Below are 21,100 nucleotides of genomic sequence, written 5' to 3'. Positions count from 1 at the left end.
ATTGAATATGGACTAAGACCAAAGGTAGGTGATACCTATATATTTCAAAGTGTCATTATTCTGTCCTACTTTTCTCTGTGACAAATATTTTGTCAAAAAAAAGAATTATTCTTTTTCATTATTTTTTTTTTTTTTAGAAAATTTTGTTTAAAAATATTTTTTTAAATATGTCCCCTGAATTATAAAAAAATTATAAAAAAAATTTTTTTTTAAAAAAAATGTAATTTTTATGTTATATAAATCATTTTCAATTTTTCATTTATAAATATATATATAACAAATGAGATAAAAAAAAGTCTAAATTTTATTTTTATAATCTACTTTAAAAAAACTTTCATTTTACCTACTTTCAGTTTTTATTTAAATTACCTATTATTTATTTTTTTTGACTTTCCTTAAGGAAAGAAACACATTTATAAAAAATATTTAAAGGGAAGGAGAATGGAGGAAGGGGGGTGGGGGAGTAAATGCTTATTGAATATATTATGAGGTATTTATCTCAATAATTACATTACATTATAATATAATTTAAATATTTTAAGGAATTTTTTTAAAATTTTTTTTTTTTTTACACAAAATAATTTTCAAAAAAAATTCTTTATTTTCCTTGTGCATACCAATTTAAAATAAAACATATTGAGTTTCGATCCCGGGAATGGGATATAAAATTTTTTCTCCGATTCAAACTCTTACTGCCCCGGTTCACATCTGGAGAAAGATTTGAAAAAAATATATTGTACTCTAAGGGGAAGATGGATTTTTTGCGGAAAATAAAAAAATCATACCATAGGAAAAATTAAAATGATTTGTGTATTATAATTAAAGATTTATAAATGAATTTTGAATCCTCTTTAAAGTTTTCCCAAGATCCAAATTCACCCGGAAATAAAAAAACTTTTCGATAGTCCAAATCCAAACCTGAACTCAAAATTTTAAATTATTTAAGATCCAGATTTTTAGTCAATCCTACTTCGGTTCAGTTGGAACAATTCTAGGCATGGCTCTAGAAAAGATTTTTTTTATTACAAAAATTTCTGATAGGGTTTGGGGTTAAGGTCATTACATGATATATTATTTTTATTTTTTAAAAAAAATGCCAACAAAGAGGTTTAAAACATAGGAGTAAATTTAACAACCTTCCTATATTTTTTTTCTTCATATTTATAATAAAGTTAATTGCCTGTTTAGTATTCAAGTGAAGAAACAACGCTCAAAAGTTAATAATCTCTAAAATGAAAATTTTTTGATAAGATTTCAATTATATAAAAGCGTTTTTATATATATATATATCAATCATTATAAATATAATAATCATGCACAATTTAAATACTCCTAAAATTAATTTAGATTGATATAAGAATAAAAAATTATTTTTTTCGACTTTTGAAGGTAAGGTTTCCTTTTTTTTCGTCACATTTATACTTCATTGTCTTTCTTTTAGATATTCATTAGTTATATTTCTAAAAATAGTGCGAGAATTTTCAATACATGAAGGTTTTTTTTTAAACCCTATGTTTAAGAGAGATTTTTTTTACTTTGCTTTATTAAATGCCTGATGATGATTGGTACTATGCAGTTTGCACCCTTAACAAATAAGTCCGCACGAAATCATAAATTTAACAAAAGTCAGGTTTTGGATGTAGGCCAATATAATACACTTGTCGATATTAAATTCTTATCCTATTTTATCGATAAATATTTATATTTTTGGTCATTATTTTTTTTCTTTATATTTATGTTATATATAAAATAAATATTACCCTAAATTTGTAATATGATTCTAAGATCCACATCCTATGCCTAAAACACTAAAATATAAATAAATTTAGTTTATTTTAATGACAAATATATTAAACAAGTTATATTTATATTATCTAGTTTAAACATGGATTAAATATCATTGTATAATTATAGATAAAGACCCTTTAATCTTTGAATAGAAAAATAAATTGTCTAACGTATTTTTGAACCTGTAAAGTTGTAATGAGATAAAATAGTCCTTTTACCATTGTTGAAATAAAACTTTAAAATTAACATGTTATTTAGAACTGTTATTATCAGTATAAGTTGTTAACACAGAATAAATATTAATACTAAAAATTTCTAACCATTACCACACACACATAAATAAGATATTTTAAATGCATCGATCCTAATTTGTGCATATGAAAAGCAATATTTTTTCAGCATTTTTAGATAAAATACCAGGTAAGAATTCTTTTGGACTATACAGGTTCCTACCGATTTTTGTATTGCTAGGAGGCTCAATAGAATTTATAATGATCAAATTGAAGGTAGGAGAGGTCAATTTTTGTAAGTGAATTTTAATTTACCCTAAAAATTTTATTTAAAAAAATATGAAATGATAAACTTTCATAAGTTGCTTTACATTATTTTAGATTTCAGATATATCTTTATTAACTTGCCATTAACAATGCAATTGATTATATTGTAATTTAATGATATAGATAAAAAATATTTAATAAAGGTATTTAATGAACTCTTGTCAAATATATTATTCTCTTCCATCCCAACCAAAAAATGAATTTACTGTTCCAATTTTGGAATGTGTGTCTGAAAAAATTTATTTAAAAATTAATATATCCAAAATATTTAAATGTATTTTTATATTATTATTTTTGGAGCAAAATTGTTCTTTGAAAAAACTTTTATTATATAAATTAGTTTAGTTTTAAAATCTTAATCATATATTTAATAAACAACCAATAGTTATTATATAATAAAGTAAAATCTGATTTAAAAAAAATAACAAAACTAATATTTATTAGCCATAACTTCATATTTACTCCAACAGTGACTTCCACAAATGGCCATGCTTCACAATTAACATAAATTTTTAAAAAATCTAGGCAATAAAATGTGACTTCTTACAAATTTAGCCAGTATCCAAAAAATTCAAATAGAAATTTTTGGACATGGTTCCTTTTTGGGAACTCAATTATTAAATTGTATCTTTAATTTATATTGTTTTTATTTAAATTTTTATGTTATTTTAATCTTATATTGAGATAAAACCAAATAAATCTTTATAAAATATATAATAAATAAAATATTCATATTATTTTTTGAAATGTTTTGTTGTAATCACAGTTTTTATCTATTTAATGTTCCACAAATTACTAAGGATCAAGTCGAATATTCACACTAAAAAAAAATTAACTTTAATATTGTAAAAAATCTTGAGTTAGAGAGTTTTTTTTTTAAAAAAAAGGCTAAATCCAACCAAACAAATATTGAATCCTTGAGACTGCCAAAACATGACAATTATGGTTGGTCCTCATGGTGAAATGGATTTGGTAACAACCATTTTTTTTTAAGTTTTAAGAAACAAGAAAATTTTAAAATTTAATTCTCATTTTATTTTTTATTTTCCCTAAAAATTTAAAACATTTCAATTTTAAAACATGAGCAATGTTTTAGAGTATCAATGTAATCCATATTTTTTTTCTTGTAAAAACTTATTCCAAGTCATAAAAAAAACTATATAATAGAAACGGAATCGGTATTACAAATTCCAAAGAAAAACAAGAATAATTATAATTCTTAAAATAAGTAATTTGAATTTTTTGTTTCTAAAAAAAATAAAATTTCTTGCTGATGTGAGGGCACTTATTTTACTAGTTTTCATTAAATATCCATGTCTAAAAAAAAATGTACCCCCCTCCAATGACCTAGACCCGAGAGTGGTGTTGTTAAATGGCTCGTTTTGAGCCTTTTAAAAACGGCTAACTCACAATTTCATCCAGGAAAAATATTACGCAAACCCCAAGATTTTGCTCATAGAAGGAACAAAAAGTCTAAGACATATTATTATCGAAACATCTAGACTTAGGCAATATTTTTTCTGGTTAAAATATTAAGTTAGCCGTTTTAAAAAAAATCGACTCAAAACGAGCCCTTTAGCAACGTTACCCGAGAGCCTGGATCAATAAAACTCAGCGATTCGTGCGATTTAACTTTAAAATTGAAAAATAAAAAAAAATTTATGAAGTAATTTATTATTTCTTACGAGAAGATCAAAATTTTTTTTTTTACTTTTGCAAAACATCGCTTGACTTGTTTAACTCTTTCTTAAAATGACGATTTTTTTAAACAAAAAAAATTTGCGAATAAAATCGAATTATTCGGTTTCTTTTTATCGTGATTAGCAAATCGTTTAAAATAATGTATCAGAGACCCGCAGGCCCGGGTAGACTGGCCAGGCCTTATTTTAATTTTTAAAAAAAAAACATATATCCAGGCCGACCAAATATTTGAAATCGCCTTTTATAAGCTATAAACAATTTTTTTTTAAAACCCGGGCAGTGCCATGCAAATAGTATCTCCACAGTAGTGTTGTTAATCGGCTCATTTTTAACCGATTTTTAAAAATGGCCAACTCGATATTTTATCCAGAATAATCTTTCACAAGCCTGAAGATTTTGTTTGTAGAAGTAACAAATGTTTGGACATCTATTAGCCAAAATCTTGGGGCTTAAGCTATATCTTTTCTGGCTAAAATTATTGAGTTAGCCTTTTTTAAAAAAATCGACTGTTTAACAACACTATATCTGCAGGTCTCTGTATATATATATCAGAGTTGTTAAAGGATCTAGATACTTGTATCTAGATATAAAAATGTGGTATCTGTATCTAGATAGATTTTTGATTAAAATATCTGTATCTAGATATTATTTTAGACGGATATATCTTTATCTAGATCCATTTAGAAAGTATCTTTTAACAACTCTGATATATATACAATCATAAAATAACTATATAGGACAGAAGATGATGTCCGACCTGATTGGCTTTTGTTATTCGCACGCCCTAATAAAAAAAAAATCATATTTCATTTGCAAATTTATTCCTTCTTTTTGCTAAAGGATCAATTTTTTGGATTTTTATGTTTTATACATTTTTTTTATTTTCGAATAAGAACAAGGTCAAACATATTTATTGATATGATAATTAAAATTTATTATTAATTATTATATATTCCTAACAGTTTTTGTTGTGTAGTTGATGAAGGAAGTTATAACGGGATCCATTTTTTTTAAAATAATTTTGCATGGAACAGATGAGGTTGAAGGAGGGCCGTTAGCGTTAAATTTTATTCGTGTGATTAAAATTGCTATGGCTGGTTTTTTTTATTAAAAAAATATATATTTAGAATAAATCTAATATCCACTAGAAAAAAAAAAATATTATTTCTAATTAAAAAAAAGTAATATATAATTCAATAATTATATATATTTTTATTTACAAAGGGTTTTTTTTAATATATCATGATATAATTTAATAGTCAAAAAAAATTATTATATGTTAACAAATATTCCCTTAGATGATAGATACAAGATAAAAGAGGCCAAGAATTATGTACAAAAGAATCACACAAATTATAATAATAAAACCATCTTGACAACTGCTAAATAATGGCTTTCAGGGGGGAAAAAGACTATTTTAAATATGAAAAATAATAATTATAATATGGTTGTGTAAATTGTTATTATTATAATATTAATTTTTGAATAAAATAGAAATTATATATATATATATGAAATATATAAATCATCACTATCTGTGTTTCACTTATAACGGTAACAAAAAAAATGTAAAGAAATTTTATGGATGCATATCTTTTATTTATATATGATAATATATATATATTCGTTTGTATACTTATAATTTATCTTACAAGTATATCACGTAAATATTAAGTCTATATTTTAGGATGATGATTATTATTATTATATACTATTTCATTTAACTTGAGATTTTAGACTTTAAGAAAAAATAAATTTTTTTTTTAAAAAATTGACAACCAATCACTTGAATTGATTCGGATCAAAATTATTTCGTCAAATAAAATGTCTTCTTTAAGGATTCGGTTGAGGGGGGGGGATGTTTGATGTAATTGCTTTATAAAAATAGGTAGTATTAAGGAGGACCAACGCCATCTATAATCAGTTTTTTTTTATTTAAATATATATATCTTTAGATAGTTATGTTAGATTCCAGAGTTTCTTTGACTATGAATATGCGATTGAACATTTTTGCTAGTATGGTGGGGGATAGATTCTCGTTGGAATACCAGAGGGGGCTGTCGGGTAGGCACAATGTTTCGGGCAGCAAATAAAATATGTCGTTCCTTCTCCTAGCTTCATCGGGACTTTATAAAAAATGATAAAAATAAATAAATTTCCGGTCATTAAAAAGAAAACGAAATTGCAAGGAACATTTTTTTCTATTATTGTTTTGAAAAGTTTAGAATTGCTAATAATAATAATAATTACCATTTGGATAGGTAAAACTCGTAGAGTCTGACAGGACATTTCAGTGGTTGCTGTATATTTTCGTCTTGTTCGTAAATCGATACGTTTTGTTCTGTCCAGATATTTTTTAAAAAATACATTTAAAAAAAGTTTTCATTTTATTAATATATATATATATTAATCTAGCATATTTGGGCTAGAGATCTGCAAAAGTAGGCCCGGCCTGAAAGCTGGGTGGGGTCTAATATTTTTTTTTAAAAAAAAATTTGGGTAAAGTAAGGCCTTGTATTAAATTTATCAATTTTAATGTTGAATTTTATAATGTAAAATTAAAAATATTTGATTCTATTTATAGAAACTAGACGCCACATATATAACATATGTCTTTTATTTTGAGTAATTATAAAAATTAATTTTCTATATTTAAATAAATTCGGGCTGTGCAGGTAAATCTTTTTTTTAAAAAAAAAAGTTCGGGCCGGGTTTGAAAAAGATCGCTAAATTTGGGTGGTTTAATTTTTTTCACCTCATATAAAATTCGAGAAGAGAAAATTATAAATTTTAAAAAAAACTTAATATTTATAAAAACTGAGCTGAAACTGGTATACAAAGATAATACAGATGTTTCTTGTTATAATGTCAATCATCCATCCCTTGGCTTTCACCTATCAAAATGCGGCCTTCACATTACAAAATTAACTAACTCTTTTAATATAAATTTGTGTAGAAGTGACTGTCGATTCACTTGAATCGGTTAAAATTGAAAGTATAAATACTTATTGGTAATGATGTCGCTCTGATTTCAAATCAGTGCGTGAATTCACTGAATATAGACAAATTTGATGATCATACTCATTACATTATAATATAGAAAAAAACATTGAAATGGGGAAGGGGGGGGGGGCGAGTAAATAAAAAAGATTTGCTGGCTGTTAACCTTCGTCATCTTTTCCTTGGGAATAATACCGCAGTACAGATTTTGTGATCGCAGAATCAGCATTTGCGTTACTAAAATCGCCTTTTCCTTCTGAATTTTCTTCGTCCTGATCATCTGTTGAAGGCTTTTATATATATTTTTTTTAAATATAAATTTTAAAAAAACCCGTTAGAATTTACAATTATAAGCATCATTTTTTTTTGAGAAAGGATTCCTTACAATTTCTAATAGTGTAATCTGTTCTCCAACTTCCTTCCAACCATGAGATATTACATATTATTTGATTAATAAAGAATAAACATTGATATAAAAACAGTTATTGTGTTGTTAAAAAGCCCGTTTCAGGTCGATTTTAAAAAAATGGCCCGATTAAGATTATAACCAAAAATAACACCATGAAGGCCTAAAAAATTTTGCTCATAACTGGCAGATGCTTGGATATGTTATTTGCCAAATTTAGATGCTTACATAATATTATTTCAGCCAAAGTAGACCCAAATCAGACTTTTTAAACAACACCAACAACAGTAGCGTTTAAGCAATGCCCTTGAGAGCTAATTTTTTTTTACCCTTAAAATGGTTAGTTTATTATAAAAGGTTACCCTGGTAGAAGTTTTGTTTTCCTTGAGGCACTTAACCACGTGTTGAAACGATAAGCTCAAATGAGCTTCCAGGGTGGTGAGGTGAAAATACTTGGTGTTGAAATAGAGGAGCGTGTTTAAAAGGACGTGAGGCGAATGTGCGCCTAATTGCATGCTTTCCCACAAGCACTCCTCGTCTATACGGGACAAGAGCATGCCTATAAACAAAAATTAGGAATCTAAAAAAAAGATTGAAACGAGAGGGGAAAAAAATAAATGAAAAGAAATGAATAACAGAGCAATAATAAAAACGAAATAGGTTTTGGGGGATCCAAGAATGGTCTAGAAGGAACGCGAAGCCAAAAGTAGGCATTCGAGATAAAAAAAAAAGAAGCTACATAAATAAGAAAAAAAAGATAATTATCTAGCATTAATATTTCGGTTCGGATTCACTTATCCATCTAAAGGGCTGAATTTTAAAATATTCGCTATGTTTAAAAATGTAATAATTTTATCTCCCAATTTTTAAACACTGAAAAACGTTCTAGAACGCGGTGTTTAAGGAATTAAGGTCAGGGCAAATTAATCGTATTGGTTTTTTCTAACTTACCTTCGGTGGTTATTTGGGGTTCGAACCTGAGCAGGACCTCGTTCAAGGCATCAGTGAAAATCCCGTATAGCGTGTCCGTGAACACATTTTCAGATCTACCATTTTCGTAAATGTAAGCTTGAATACCTTTTATTGTAATGTAGAGGGATGTTTAAAAAAACGTTGAAAACGAAGAAGAACAAAAAAAACCAGACATTTTAAATTTGTCAGCATGCAACTATGATGATCTAGTCAGAAAATAAATCCTCCAGCCATTAATTCAATTGAATTTTAATAAAAGTATATGATTTTTCTTATTAGCGTTTAATTCTTGAGTAAAGTTCATCTTGTTTTAAAAATTATTAAAAAAGATTTGCAAGTGCCTGTGATGTGATTTGAAAAAGAACATGGCGACTATGTAAAAACTATACTACAAAAATATATTTTAGGAATTTTACCTAAGCAAAAGTAATAGATCGAATCCGAAGTGTAATCCTCTTGGCTAGGTTTCTTGATCTCCCTGACAAAAATGGCTAAGGCATTGATCAAATCCTCGGTGTTCAAATACAAGGGGTCTTCCTTCATTAGCTCACCATTTTGTCTTTTAATAAATATTGGGGGGTAGATTTAGTATAAGGTAATGTATGAGGGTGAGGGGAGGGCAAAAAGTATGTTATATACTCTCCACCACCCTCCCCCCCCCAAACCCCCATATGAAAATTTTGGTTAAAAACTGTTCTATCTCACGTTGGTAAGACTTTAAGCTGGTAAAGAAACTAATGTATTTCAGATTCAATTGTCCTAAGTTGTTTAAAATAAACATTTGAAACTTAAGGGTATAAAAAATCACGATATAAATAATATATAAATAAACTATACTCTATGGCCAAATCGAGGTTGTTAAGATTGAGATTGGCGATGGTTTCGTTATTCCTGAGACGGGCCCATGATTTGAAAGCTCCCACCCCAAAAGCTGGTTCCAAATGCTTGACGTTTCCGGTGTTGGGAGAAGACGATTGGACCTGCTGCTGCTGCTCCTGGAGACTAAACGTGTAAGGAGGGGAATAGTCGATGGCCCCCACTTCGTTCCCGTCCAAGGTGTCCAATTCGTTTGTAGTTCTAATTGTCGATATATATTCAACATGAAAGCTATAGTTAGTTAGGCCATTCAGTAAACGCCCTGAAGAAAATAAAAAATCTGCATTTGCGGTAATGAATTTATCTCAGCATCAAAAAATATTGACTTGGTAAAGGTAAACCTCTTTTATAGGGTACTTGAAATTGCGGCAGAACTTTTTAACCGGCCAATTAAAAAATAATTAGGGTTATAAAATGTCAAAACCTATTTTTCAGAGATGTTATGGTTAGATATTTGATATGATATAAATTATTTATCTTAAAACTTATATCATCTCAATATTTTTTAAAGGAAGGCTAGAATAATTCAATGTTAAAAAAATGGAACCTGTCATTGCTTTGAGATTGGTCAGCAAGGGATTCCCTATGTTGATGGGATTGGTTGACACCTTGTTGTTGAAGATTAAAATTCTGCATATTTTGAAGGCTCTGTAAGTGTTGCTGGAGAAGGGCGGGGTCGATGGGAGTCAGGGTCCCTGTCGAGGGATCTATCGTAGCGTATGTTATGGAACCGTCAGCTGTTTTAAATATTCGATTTATAACTATTTTCATGTTTAAATCATCGAATTTTGTTCAACTCGAATACCATTTAGCTTCTCTTTTAAAAAAAAAAATATATCTTAAACAAAGTTGAGCTCAACTTAAGTGACACAAATTTTTCGGATCAAAACTTGTCTGCAATTTTGAATGACGAGTGTATAAAATGATTAAATACAGATTGGATTTTGTGAAACCAAGAGTATCCTAAATATTTAGTATAATCTGGTAGAGGATTGGATTCAGAGATGTAAGAATTAGTGATCTGCAATGCCAGGGTACAGTGCGTAAACATTTTTTTCTGGCCAGGCAGGGCCAAATTTTTTAATTGTATATATATTTAAAGAATTAATCTAACCACCAAGATTATAAATAGTTTTTTATTTTGGTGTTTAGTAACATGTATTTTGGTGTAGGCCTTATATTTTTTTTTATTAAAAAGATTCAAAAATTGCGTCGGTTAACCTTAAATAAGAAATTGAAACCGGGCTGGGAAGGGAAAAAATTTGGACAGGCCAGGCATTAACTATAATCCCCGCTATGACTTGGTTTGAAATTTTGTTATTTGAAGCTTCTAGTAGGAAAATACTATATATATATAAAGTTGGGTAAATATTTAAAAATCTTAAATTTATAAATTATACTACAAGTCAAATGTATGTGAATTGATCAATATTGATTCTTTATTAATGAGCTAGTTTTCCAATGAAACAACAGAATGTGCGATAATATTCCAGTAAATTGGGAAATTAACTCATAATAGAATCAATATTCATCGGTCAAATGTCATAGGATTTTGTAACAGTTTGATGCATACCGTTTTGTATGGGTATAGCAGTAGTTACTTCCCCGTTAGCCAAGGAATCGAATTGAATGGCCATTTGATATACTTCGTCTTGTTGGGACATTTGGACCCCGGTTGCATTAATATTACTATTTGTCTGGACCATGTTGCTTTGGTGTGTTTTGTTATGGTTATTGTTTACGAACGAGCCATTAATGTCATCTGTTAATGTTATATAATTTTTTTTTTATAAAAATTTTAAATATATTTGTTGTTATAACATTAAATAAATAAAAAGAGCCAAATTTTATTATATCCATAAAAATCGAAAGAATTCCTAAATTCTTAGCTTAAATTTATAAAAAAAAGGGTTTACCGGTATTTGGTTCACTGTACGTGACCGGGGGCTCCTTGAAACCAACCGATCCTTTGAGAGGTTTCAGCCTAACCCTGTCTGGGACGAATTGAGCCTCGGGGTTAACTAAATCATTATCGGCCACCATCTGGGCGATCATCAGCAGTTCAGCTTGAAGCGGATCTGAAGGAACTTTATCCTTTTTTTTTAAAAAAAAAGAGAAACAATTATTCGAGGTTTTTTTTTTTAAAAAAAATGGTCAAATTATACTTTGACGGTTTTCATGTATTTGCAAATATCTTCTCCGGTGTTGTAAGTGGTGGGGATAAACGCCGGAACTAAGATGGGTACGGGGATAGCTATGGGCACTGGGGTAAAAGAAGTGTACATGTGTAGAGGGAAAGGAATGTAGAACGGGACCGGAATTGGGATGGGAAGGAATCGCGGTTTTATGTCATCTAAATATAAAAAAACAATTCGGTTTTAACTTGTATACTCTTTTTACTTAACACTCTTAAATCTTTCTCCACTTATAAAAAATAGGGGTTTTTTACCGGTCTGACATTCTCGGTCCGTTTTAGATAAAGGGGTGAACTTGTCCGTGGAGGTGCCTTGAGATCGGACGAGTGGCTTAATGGAAGTAGATTTGTTTTTAACGTCGCAGGGGGGAACGGGCCACACTGGGCCGTTTTGTCCTGGTCCATTGTACCCACCGCTAAGCCCAGTTTTTTTGAGAATATCGAGCAGGACCCTGAAGGACGAAGGGTTGCTGGTAGAGGTATAGCGTCTTAACATTAAGGGAAAATAATTTTACTTACTTAATTTCGAATAAAATAAATTACATATTCGTCAACCCCAGAAATAATTAAAACGTAAATTTAAACTTGATGTACCAGATAAGTAACATGGCTGAATCCACCACTAGATCCTATATATATATATCTTAGTAACTAACTTGATATAAATAGAAAGATGAAGCATCTATAACTACGCCCCCCCCCCAATTTCTAGAAATAAAGATTTCCAAGGGAATATCTTTAGCTTAGATGACTATAAACCCAACAGAAGCTCAATTTGACTTGACACCGAACCCAGGTCTGGATTAAATACCTCGGGATCTAATTTAAAATAAAAGAGAAATAAAATTTCAAATTACAAATGGTCAATATCGATTTGATTATTGCGGGTGAGAAGGCTGGACACGTTCCTGTGCAGGTTTGTCCTATTTTTTACGGGTAATTTCTTCGTATTTTCATCCTTGTCCTTATTACCAAAAAAAAAACATTTTTTTTTAATATGTTCAAATAATTATCCAATTTCAATCTATTTAAAAGCGCGAAATAGAAATCTATAGCCTTACTTAGAAAAAAAAATGCATTCTTTCAATCTAATTGACAGGATCCCTCAAACGTGGATTGGGACAGATTTAATTACATTACATCTATACGAAAGAGTACCCTCATAATAAACATGTTAGAGCACCAACCCCCTCCCCCCACAAGGACCGATTTAGTATATTCCAATATAAAAAAATGTAATATTATAGAATACCATACCCTTTTACATGAAATCAGTCATAAAGTGCTATTTTTAAAATATTATATTCTTTATAATTTCCATTTTCATTTTTTTTTTTAAATTTATGGTTAATACAAATTTAATGGAGACCAGAAGGTTATAAAATAAATTGCTAATTTGATTTATCGAATAAAATGGCTGGAGATAGAGTACTATTATATTCACCCAAGAATCAAAAACTGAAATTTGAGCATTAGATTCTTAGAATAATGAAAAAAATTATTTAAATTTTTTTTTACTTTATTAATCGAGAATTAATGGAATATTTGGTTTGGTTTATCACGTGAAGATAGCCATTTTGATTAATCAGATAGTTATTTAGGATTGTTCCGCGTAATCATGGTATACGTGAATATGAGCCAATTATTGAGGATTGATAAGTGGTATCGATATATGATTGGTTAAGATTTAACAGAAGGAATAACGAACGGGGAAAAGAAAAAATATTAATATAATTTATTTTTTTTATAGTACAATTTATGAATAACATTTACGATGTTCACAATTAAAACCACCCATAGAATTTATTAGTCCTCACATAATATGCATCCCACACCATATGCCGTAGAGGTTTAGAAAATTAAGGTGATATGGGTCATTTAACCAAATTTTACTACTTTATATCATTTATGACACGTTTTTTTCAATTATTTTTCTAATAATGCAATGTGTAATAGTAACCTCCCTAACCCCGTGAATATCATTTCTTTATGAATTTTTTTAAATCGATATGTAGAAATTAATTATAAAGAGATTTGGATAAAAAATTACCTGAAATATGATTCCCATAAAATTATGCCTCTTGGAATTATATTTAAAAAAAACGTGCAATTCCTAAAGGATTAGAGTTTTACTAAATCCGAATAACTTCGAAACATTAAAAAAATAATCGATTTCGATTTTTACCGTTTGCGGAATTAGGGTGGTATTGATGCAAACTGGGTCCCTTCATTCCCGTACTGTTATTCCCCGACAGCAAAGCTTGTTGCTGACCGTTTTTTTCCTTATCTTGCTGCCTTTTACCCAAAGCGATCTTGTAATGGGCCATGCACGGGAAAGAACAGAATTGTTTTTTAAGTCCATCCTCACTCTCTTTCTCACTCACGTAGAACTGACAAAAATCGGTGGCTTTCGTGAAATTCTTTGCATGTTTTATATAAAAAAAAAATTTTCATTTAAGTCTAACACCTTAGGTAATAGGATCCAAGTCTCCCGCAGAGCAAGGGCAGCTTAGAGGGGGGGGGGGGTTGGGTGGGTTGGGGTACGTTTGAATATATTGCTAGGAATCATTAAATTAAGTATGTCCTTTAACCTCATAAATACAAAATTAGTCTATTTCGAAAAATGGTAGGCTTAAAAAAAAATTTCTGTGTAAAAATGTAGAAAATATAACTGCTTAAGAGAGATCAAAAAATAATTAAACTAAAAAAATGGGAATAATTGTTAAAATGATGCAATTCATAATTTATGTTAAAAAAAAACCTTGGAACAATTATCGCATTGGATCATCCTGAGACGACTAGATGAATTATCCGCACCCATGTCATCATATTCCATACCACCTCCCAATTCCTCTCTCAGATCTCCTTTGCTCAATTTGTATAGGGCCACACAATTTTGGGTGCAAAAGTGATTCGTAACGTCTTTTTGTCAGAAAAAAATAAATTTAAAAAAAAAGGTAAAAAGAAAAGAAAATAACAGAAAAGGTAAATGACCAATACAAGCATTTTTATCAGCTGATACAGACATCATCATATTTAATATTGGTCAACATAAAAATGATCAGCCAATGTTAAGAAAAGGTACAGAAAGAAAGAAAGATACAATAAAGAAAAACCTTCATTTTCTGATAAACCTTTGATGCAGACCATATCCCTAGTGAATCTCAGCCCCTTGCACCAATAGCATTCCGTTAGCGTTTTGTTGTTGTTATTGGTGTGGCGTTCTCCTGGTTTTACTTTTTAATATTTATAATTTTAAATTTGACTTGCACTACGCGTTCAGTGCTTCTGGGCGGGTCTTCATTTAAAGACCCTTAACGAATTTATCTCCACCAAAACAGACGTTCCAATAGAAGAGGAGGGAAGGGGGGGTTTAAGATCACCTCGAAAATAAATGAAAATTATGTACATTTGGTTAAATAGATCGCGAATTTTACCCAAACGAACTTTCAAGTTATAACTTACCTGTAACCAGGGAGTTATGGGCCTTGGTGGGTCAAGAAGTGATCATTGATCTAGCGAATCTCAAAGTAATCAAATATTAGCTCCCTAAACTAAAACTATCCTTCGGAAAAATACAACTTGAACAAAAAAAAAAAAAATCTTAACCGAATTATTATAAACACTTCAGATTTATAAGTTTTTGAATATTCCCCCCAAAAAAAATAAAAATACTTCATAATTAATTAATAAATACCCATTTTTTCCCTCTCTTCCTCTTTGTAGCATTGAGCGCATTTAGCTCCACAGAAAAACCTGGTTTTACTGTCTACGGTGAGTGCCGTCATGGTAGATCTACCCAAGAGAGACGCGCCACAAAATTCGCAGCTGTTCCTACATTCACGTGATTCAAAAAATATATATATATAAATAAAATCATTATATAAAAAATATGAAATTATTTACCTTTTTTTTCCACATTATTTCTTTCATTTTATTATCAAAACTGCTTTTATTTACCCTCTTTTACTTTTGGGAAAGTGATAATTTATTTAGGATAAAACAATTCTTTCTTTTGTTTTGGATATTTGCATATTAATACCTTATCACTTGGAAGCAGGGTTAATTATTTTTATATCAAATCTTATAAACTATGTTGCGTATAACCTGTTCAATCCCTCTCACTCGAGACCTAATGATGCGGAACTTAAGAGATACTCTGGGAGATTTCAAAAAAACAGGACAGTGAATTTTTTTCTATTTCTTCTTTTTCCCCTGCTACATTATAGGTCGATTCAATTGTAAGAAACAAGAAAAATATCATTAAAAAACCCTACAGTTCAATTCACAATAATTGTTATTAAAAATATCAAAAGCAACCTTAATGGGTTGAAATAATGGGTATTAATTTTTTGTAAAAAAAACTCATTTCTAGGTTCGGCACTCTTGGTAGCCTTATCGTGAGTATCGACATCGTAATTTTCGTGGGAACGCTTATCTTCCTTGTTATCGTTGACGCCATCTAGCGCGTTGTTGCTCATCGATCGACCTCCCTCTTCTAACCCCCTTTTCGATGCGGAGGACAATCTATTGCTGGCGTTGACATTGACACCGCTATTCATGGTAGCCCTGTTCTGGCTCATGAATAGGTTCAAGCAGGCTAGCCCACATAGCTTGGCCAGGGAAGGGCGCTTGGTGGCAACGTTGTAAGGAATCACGAGGCACTGCAGAATGGGCTGATCCGGCCTGTGACACACGTTGCATGTCGAGCACTCAAAATAGCCAGCATGCGACCGTCGTTGGAAGGTGGAAAGACAATCTTGATTATATTATATTATTTTTTTTTAATTTGAATACACGTAATCTAGATAAACCCAAAATCTGTTTACATTTTTCTTTCTTTGCCTTGTTTTTCTTACTTCCTGTCTAATTTCAAATTTTGATTTCATTAAGTAATCATTGAAACCCGATTAATTCAAATTTAAATTATCCCATTCATTATATAATAACATAATAGCTATGGGGTTTCAAGCAAAATTTTAAAATATTATGTAATAGTTCTTTGTTGAGTTTAATTTCATTGAATAATCTTTGATAACACCAAATTAATATTCTTATATAGGACTGAAACTAATCAAATGAGTATCCCCTAGGAATAAAAATGAAAAACGAAAAAAAAACGTTTTTTTAAAACAAAAACTGAAAATAAAAAACATTTGTTTTTTTCCTACAAAGAAAACTTGGGGTTTTTTTTCCATTTCCGGCCTCACATAGGTATTGGAAATAAATATATTCTTTTTCTCTTCTAAAACTATCAATTATTCAAGAAATTATTTTAATTTTATTATTTTTTTCCCCTTATATAAAACACCGAAGCCGGGAATTGGCACGCAAAGATTTTTGGCACAGATTCTGATATTTATTCGATATTTTGTGCCTTGGCTTATCAATGCCCATTCCTCGAATACTGCAGATAGATACCCTGAAAAATATTTTTAACCCTCCCACATTTTATTTTAAAAACTACGTATCGGTGAAAAGTAAAGGTCCGAAAAAGAATGACCCCAAAATAGATTTGGTAATATTTGTGAATGTGATTTTATTTTTTATTTTGGGGTTAGACCAATAATATTAAGGTTCGCAATAATTTAGAAATTTAATTGAATATCAATAAATCAAGGTATGATTGCATATTATTTTACAAATTGTATTGGGGGTGGGGGGGGGTCAGAATGTGTTGGAAAAATGTTTTTCATATTATGGGGTTCAGGTTGAGATCTACAAAGTTGGCCTCTTGTTGTAGGGTATCTAGTAAAAATAACCAGTAGTAATTTCATAAGATTATTCAAGGAATAAAAAAAACATTTGAAACTTACATATCTCAAATTACTCCAACAATATATAGAAAACTTATAATACATAGATCATAATATCACATTATTGATCAAAGGGTACTAGTAAATGGTAAATTCCAATGGAATTAGGGTTTAAAATCATATAAAATAGACATAACTTTTAAATACCGAGGAGATATGGATATTACAAGATTAATCAGAATTTGTTGCACAATTTTTTTTTTCTTTCTAAAATTCATGAGGTTTACAGTTAATCTAAGCATAAGATTAGAAGAAGTGGATAATAACTTATTTATCCTATATATATAAAAATAAAAACTAGATTACCAAATATTAATTCTCGCCAAAGTTATTGTCAAAATTGATCAACAACTTTCTTCCTATATTTTATTTTAAACTTTAATCATTGATTTTCCCATTTTAAACATTTTCTGCAAGTGGAGCACTACAATTCTAGACTGGCAATATATATATTAATGAATGGGGGAAAAGAGATTCTTTCTTTGTAAAAAAAAAATAAGAAGAGAATACAAATACTAGTATTTTGATATGACAAATATTTTTAAGCGGAGAAAGGGTAATTCAAATTTAACATTCTCATAAAAAAAAAACTTTGAAATTTTCTGTGATAGAAAGAAAAAGGGAGGGGGAATAAGTTCCTCCCAAAAAATTTTTGGAAAGGGGATTTAAAATATACAAATAATTAATTATCACCCCCCCCCCCCTTGGCAATACACCCTATAGCGATCATGTAAGCCTGAATTTTCAAGTTTACCTAAGTCCCTCTTTACCACATATACTCCATAAAAAAACTACTCTGCATTTGTAATTTGTATGATGCAATTGCTACCTGTCTTAAAACTTTACTTTTATCACTATCAATTTATTTATACAACAAATTTGAATATGTTTTAACATTTGAGCAATGAAGGCATATTCATTTATAGGCCAATCCACCTGGTTATGTCAAGAACTTTCAACTGGTTATCTGTCTAAGTACCTTTTCTTTTCTAATGGACATTCTCCCATAATTCCATAGTAAAAAGATACTTTGAGTTTAATATTACAAAGTGTTGTTATCGATTAAATATCTTTTTTCAGAAAAATATAACCTCAAAATTTAGCTAATAGATGTCCAACCTTTTGTGCCATCTATGACCTAAATATTTAAGCTTAATTAATATTTATCTGGATAAAATATTGAGTTAGCCAAGCTGTTTAACAACATTAATTACAAATAAGTTGGCATAGAGCCATTACTTTAGCTTATTGGAATAAAATAATTTTAAAATATTGGTCATATAATATAAATTAGAAGAAATTTTCATAATATCACTAACATTACCTTCTTCCACATCATCATCATGAATGATTCTACATATTAAAAAATATTATATAATTGTGGGTCACTACACTAATATATAAAATGTAAGCTTTTGTTTTGGTGATGTTATTTATCTATCTTTTGTAAGTTGATTTTTGTTACACTCTAAATTTTTATAGGATTTTTTAAATTACGATGGTAAGAAAAAAAGAATAATGAAAATACTATAAGAATCCACCAAAAAAAGAAGGTTATGTGATAATTAAATTTTTTTTAAACAAAAATATATTAAGTATCTGTATGTTTTGTCAAGAATAAACAGAAATACTTTATTAAAATATCAAGAAAATATAAAAGTATCTTCTTAGATACAATTATTGGTAATATTGGTGAACTCTAAAAATACTATTGTATAAATAAAAAAAACATTTTCTGTTATTGATATTTCTCGGGCCTACCACTCTAATAAGTATTTATAATTATAACTAGACAATATTCATATACTTAAACTCCCTTGTATTTTCCTCAATTTTTATTTTAGGTAAAACCTTGGCCCATGTACAAACAAATTATATTTTAAAATATAATAATAAATAAACTTATGTCTTCAAATTATTACAAAAGAAAAATTTGTAGATAATATCAGCTAAATTATAATTCCTATACACACTATTATTGGTGATTTATTTTTTAAAAAATAGCTTTAAAAAAATTACTTTGATCACAAAAGTATTCCATTTGAGAATTTTCAATGTTGTTTAAATTTGGATCAAAGGATATATTTTGTTGCATGATATGTTCTAAAGGTGGAGTAGTGGCATGAGTAATATCTTTGTGACACTGGTAACAATAATTGGCAAGAGGATTGAATCCTTCAAGACATATTTCCCCACAGAATTGTCGAATATTCCTGTTTTCAAGCTAATTTATTGTTAAAAGGTTTATTACAAAATATGGATTTAAGATTAGGTATTATAATATTAAATTTACCTTCAAACAAAATTGGCCAAATGCTTCCTTCGTAAGAATCTTTTGGCATAAGAAACAATTTATGCTCAATTTTGGCAAAAATATGTGGAGGCAATTTTCGCTACAAAAATCTAAATTTGAATCTAATATTATCATTCTTCCGTTTGTCAATCTTTTGCCACATTCAACACATGAGGGAATCACAACACTCACAGCTTGACAGGGTAGGTGCTTAGGGCATATAGGTTTTGATGTATCACCTTATAAATTATATTTTTATTTTAATAAAAGAAATAATTTTACCTGATATGTATAAATGTGATAAAAAATCTTCCATGAGTGAATAACAAAATAAGCAGTGCTTTTTAAAATCTCTTGAGGAATCTATGCAAGGTTCTTTGATCACCATGTTTTGAGTATTTACTGCCAAAACTTGGGTATGAATTTGTGAAGTCAGGTCACCGTTTATTCCTATTATATCGGAATCTGTTGAGGTTTCAGCATTATGCATATTATTTAATGGTAAATCTTGAGTTGAATTTGCAATATTTATGTCAACATTTTCATCAGAGGATGTATTTGATATTAAGATTGAACCCAATATAGAGTCATTTTGAGAAAATATGTTATTCATTTCAACTAAATTATTTTTCTTAAATTGATCATTAGCTAAGGTTTGAGTATCATCAATTATGGTTTCATAATGTGTAGTTGGTATATGATTTAAATTAACAGCTGTATCTATAATTGTGTCTATAGATGGTGGCCTTAAAGGTATGGTTTCTGAAATATGATTTTGATATCCTGAAATTGGTTCAGAATTGTGAGTACTATGTTTCATGCTTTCAGGTTGAAAAAAATTGGTAAAGCTTTTTGCATTATATTCGGTAGAATTGAAGGACGCAGATGAAAGAAAAGATTCCATCATTTCATTGTTGAGAGTAGATTCAATGGCATTCTTGGTTATTTCAATTGAATTAGATTTGTTGATCTCATCTAAGAATGAATAACCATCGTTTAGTTCATTTGCTTTGTCCATTATGTAGATTGTAATAAATATATATTAACTAATCATGCAATACAATACAACTATTTTTAGTCATTTGTGAAAAAAAAATAAAAAACAGATAGTTGTATTTTTGTTTGGTAAAACGCGAGAATGCTAAAACAAAAATAATGGCGCTGAATCCCAATCGGGTTATAGAGTAACCTTACAATATTTAATTATTATTTAATAAACAAAAAAATACAATATATACTGCTGTAATAGAATTCATATTTACATGTAAATAGGACTATAATTTTGTTAAAACTGATGGAACTATAATCATGCTTTAACTCATTTATTTATAAATAGAAATTTGTGTTGGGTGGGTAATATAAATATTTATTTGTAAAAATGCTTGCGCATTGTTATCTTACCAAAATCAAATAGGATTTTTTAAAGCGTATATAATCATTTCTAAAGTTAGTGTTATAACAGTACTAGAGTATAAAATTATAAGTTAATAACTTAAA

General features: G+C 29.0%; 1 protein-coding gene and 1 long non-coding RNA gene across 3 annotated transcripts; one reads left to right on the top strand and one right to left on the bottom strand.

The window, feature by feature from the left end:
* The first annotated feature begins 2,112 nt into the window (after positions 1-2,112).
* LOC135925125 (uncharacterized) lies at positions 2,113-5,403 on the top strand. The gene is made up of 3 exons (XR_010571546.1): positions 2,113-2,208; positions 2,260-2,313; positions 5,345-5,403. It is a non-coding gene; the product is annotated as an uncharacterized LOC135925125 (long non-coding RNA).
* Positions 5,345-20,662, bottom strand: LOC135925123 (zinc finger MYM-type protein 4-like). Of its 2 annotated transcripts, none has more exons than XM_065460312.1 (21): positions 19,886-20,662; positions 19,604-19,842; positions 19,330-19,534; positions 15,860-16,253; positions 15,192-15,328; positions 14,629-14,730; positions 14,256-14,416; positions 13,681-13,914; positions 12,352-12,458; positions 11,750-11,982; positions 11,466-11,653; positions 11,217-11,394; positions 10,874-11,062; positions 9,848-10,037; positions 9,262-9,501; positions 8,841-8,983; positions 8,404-8,529; positions 7,815-8,011; positions 7,213-7,336; positions 6,297-6,387; positions 5,345-6,172 (listed from the first exon to the last, which is right to left on the bottom strand). In XM_065460312.1, the coding sequence occupies exons 1-21, from the start codon at positions 20,619-20,621 to the stop codon at positions 5,998-6,000; spliced, it is 4,389 nt and encodes a 1,462-aa protein (XP_065316384.1). In that variant the 5' UTR covers positions 20,622-20,662; the 3' UTR covers positions 5,345-5,997. The 2 variants fall into 2 exon arrangements, with proteins under 2 accessions (XP_065316384.1, XP_065316383.1); XM_065460311.1 differs by having other exon boundaries at positions 14,611-14,730; positions 19,886-20,661.
* Positions 20,663-21,100: the final 438 nt, after the last annotated feature.

This window comes from Gordionus sp. m RMFG-2023, chromosome 2, assembly GCF_954871325.1.
Source record: "Gordionus sp. m RMFG-2023 chromosome 2, tfGorSpeb1-WG-v2, whole genome shotgun sequence".
In the NCBI taxonomy this organism is placed as follows: domain Eukaryota; kingdom Metazoa; phylum Nematomorpha; class Gordioida; order Chordodea; family Parachordodidae; genus Gordionus; species Gordionus sp. m RMFG-2023.
This window is presented reverse-complemented; position numbering and strand designations above follow the sequence as displayed.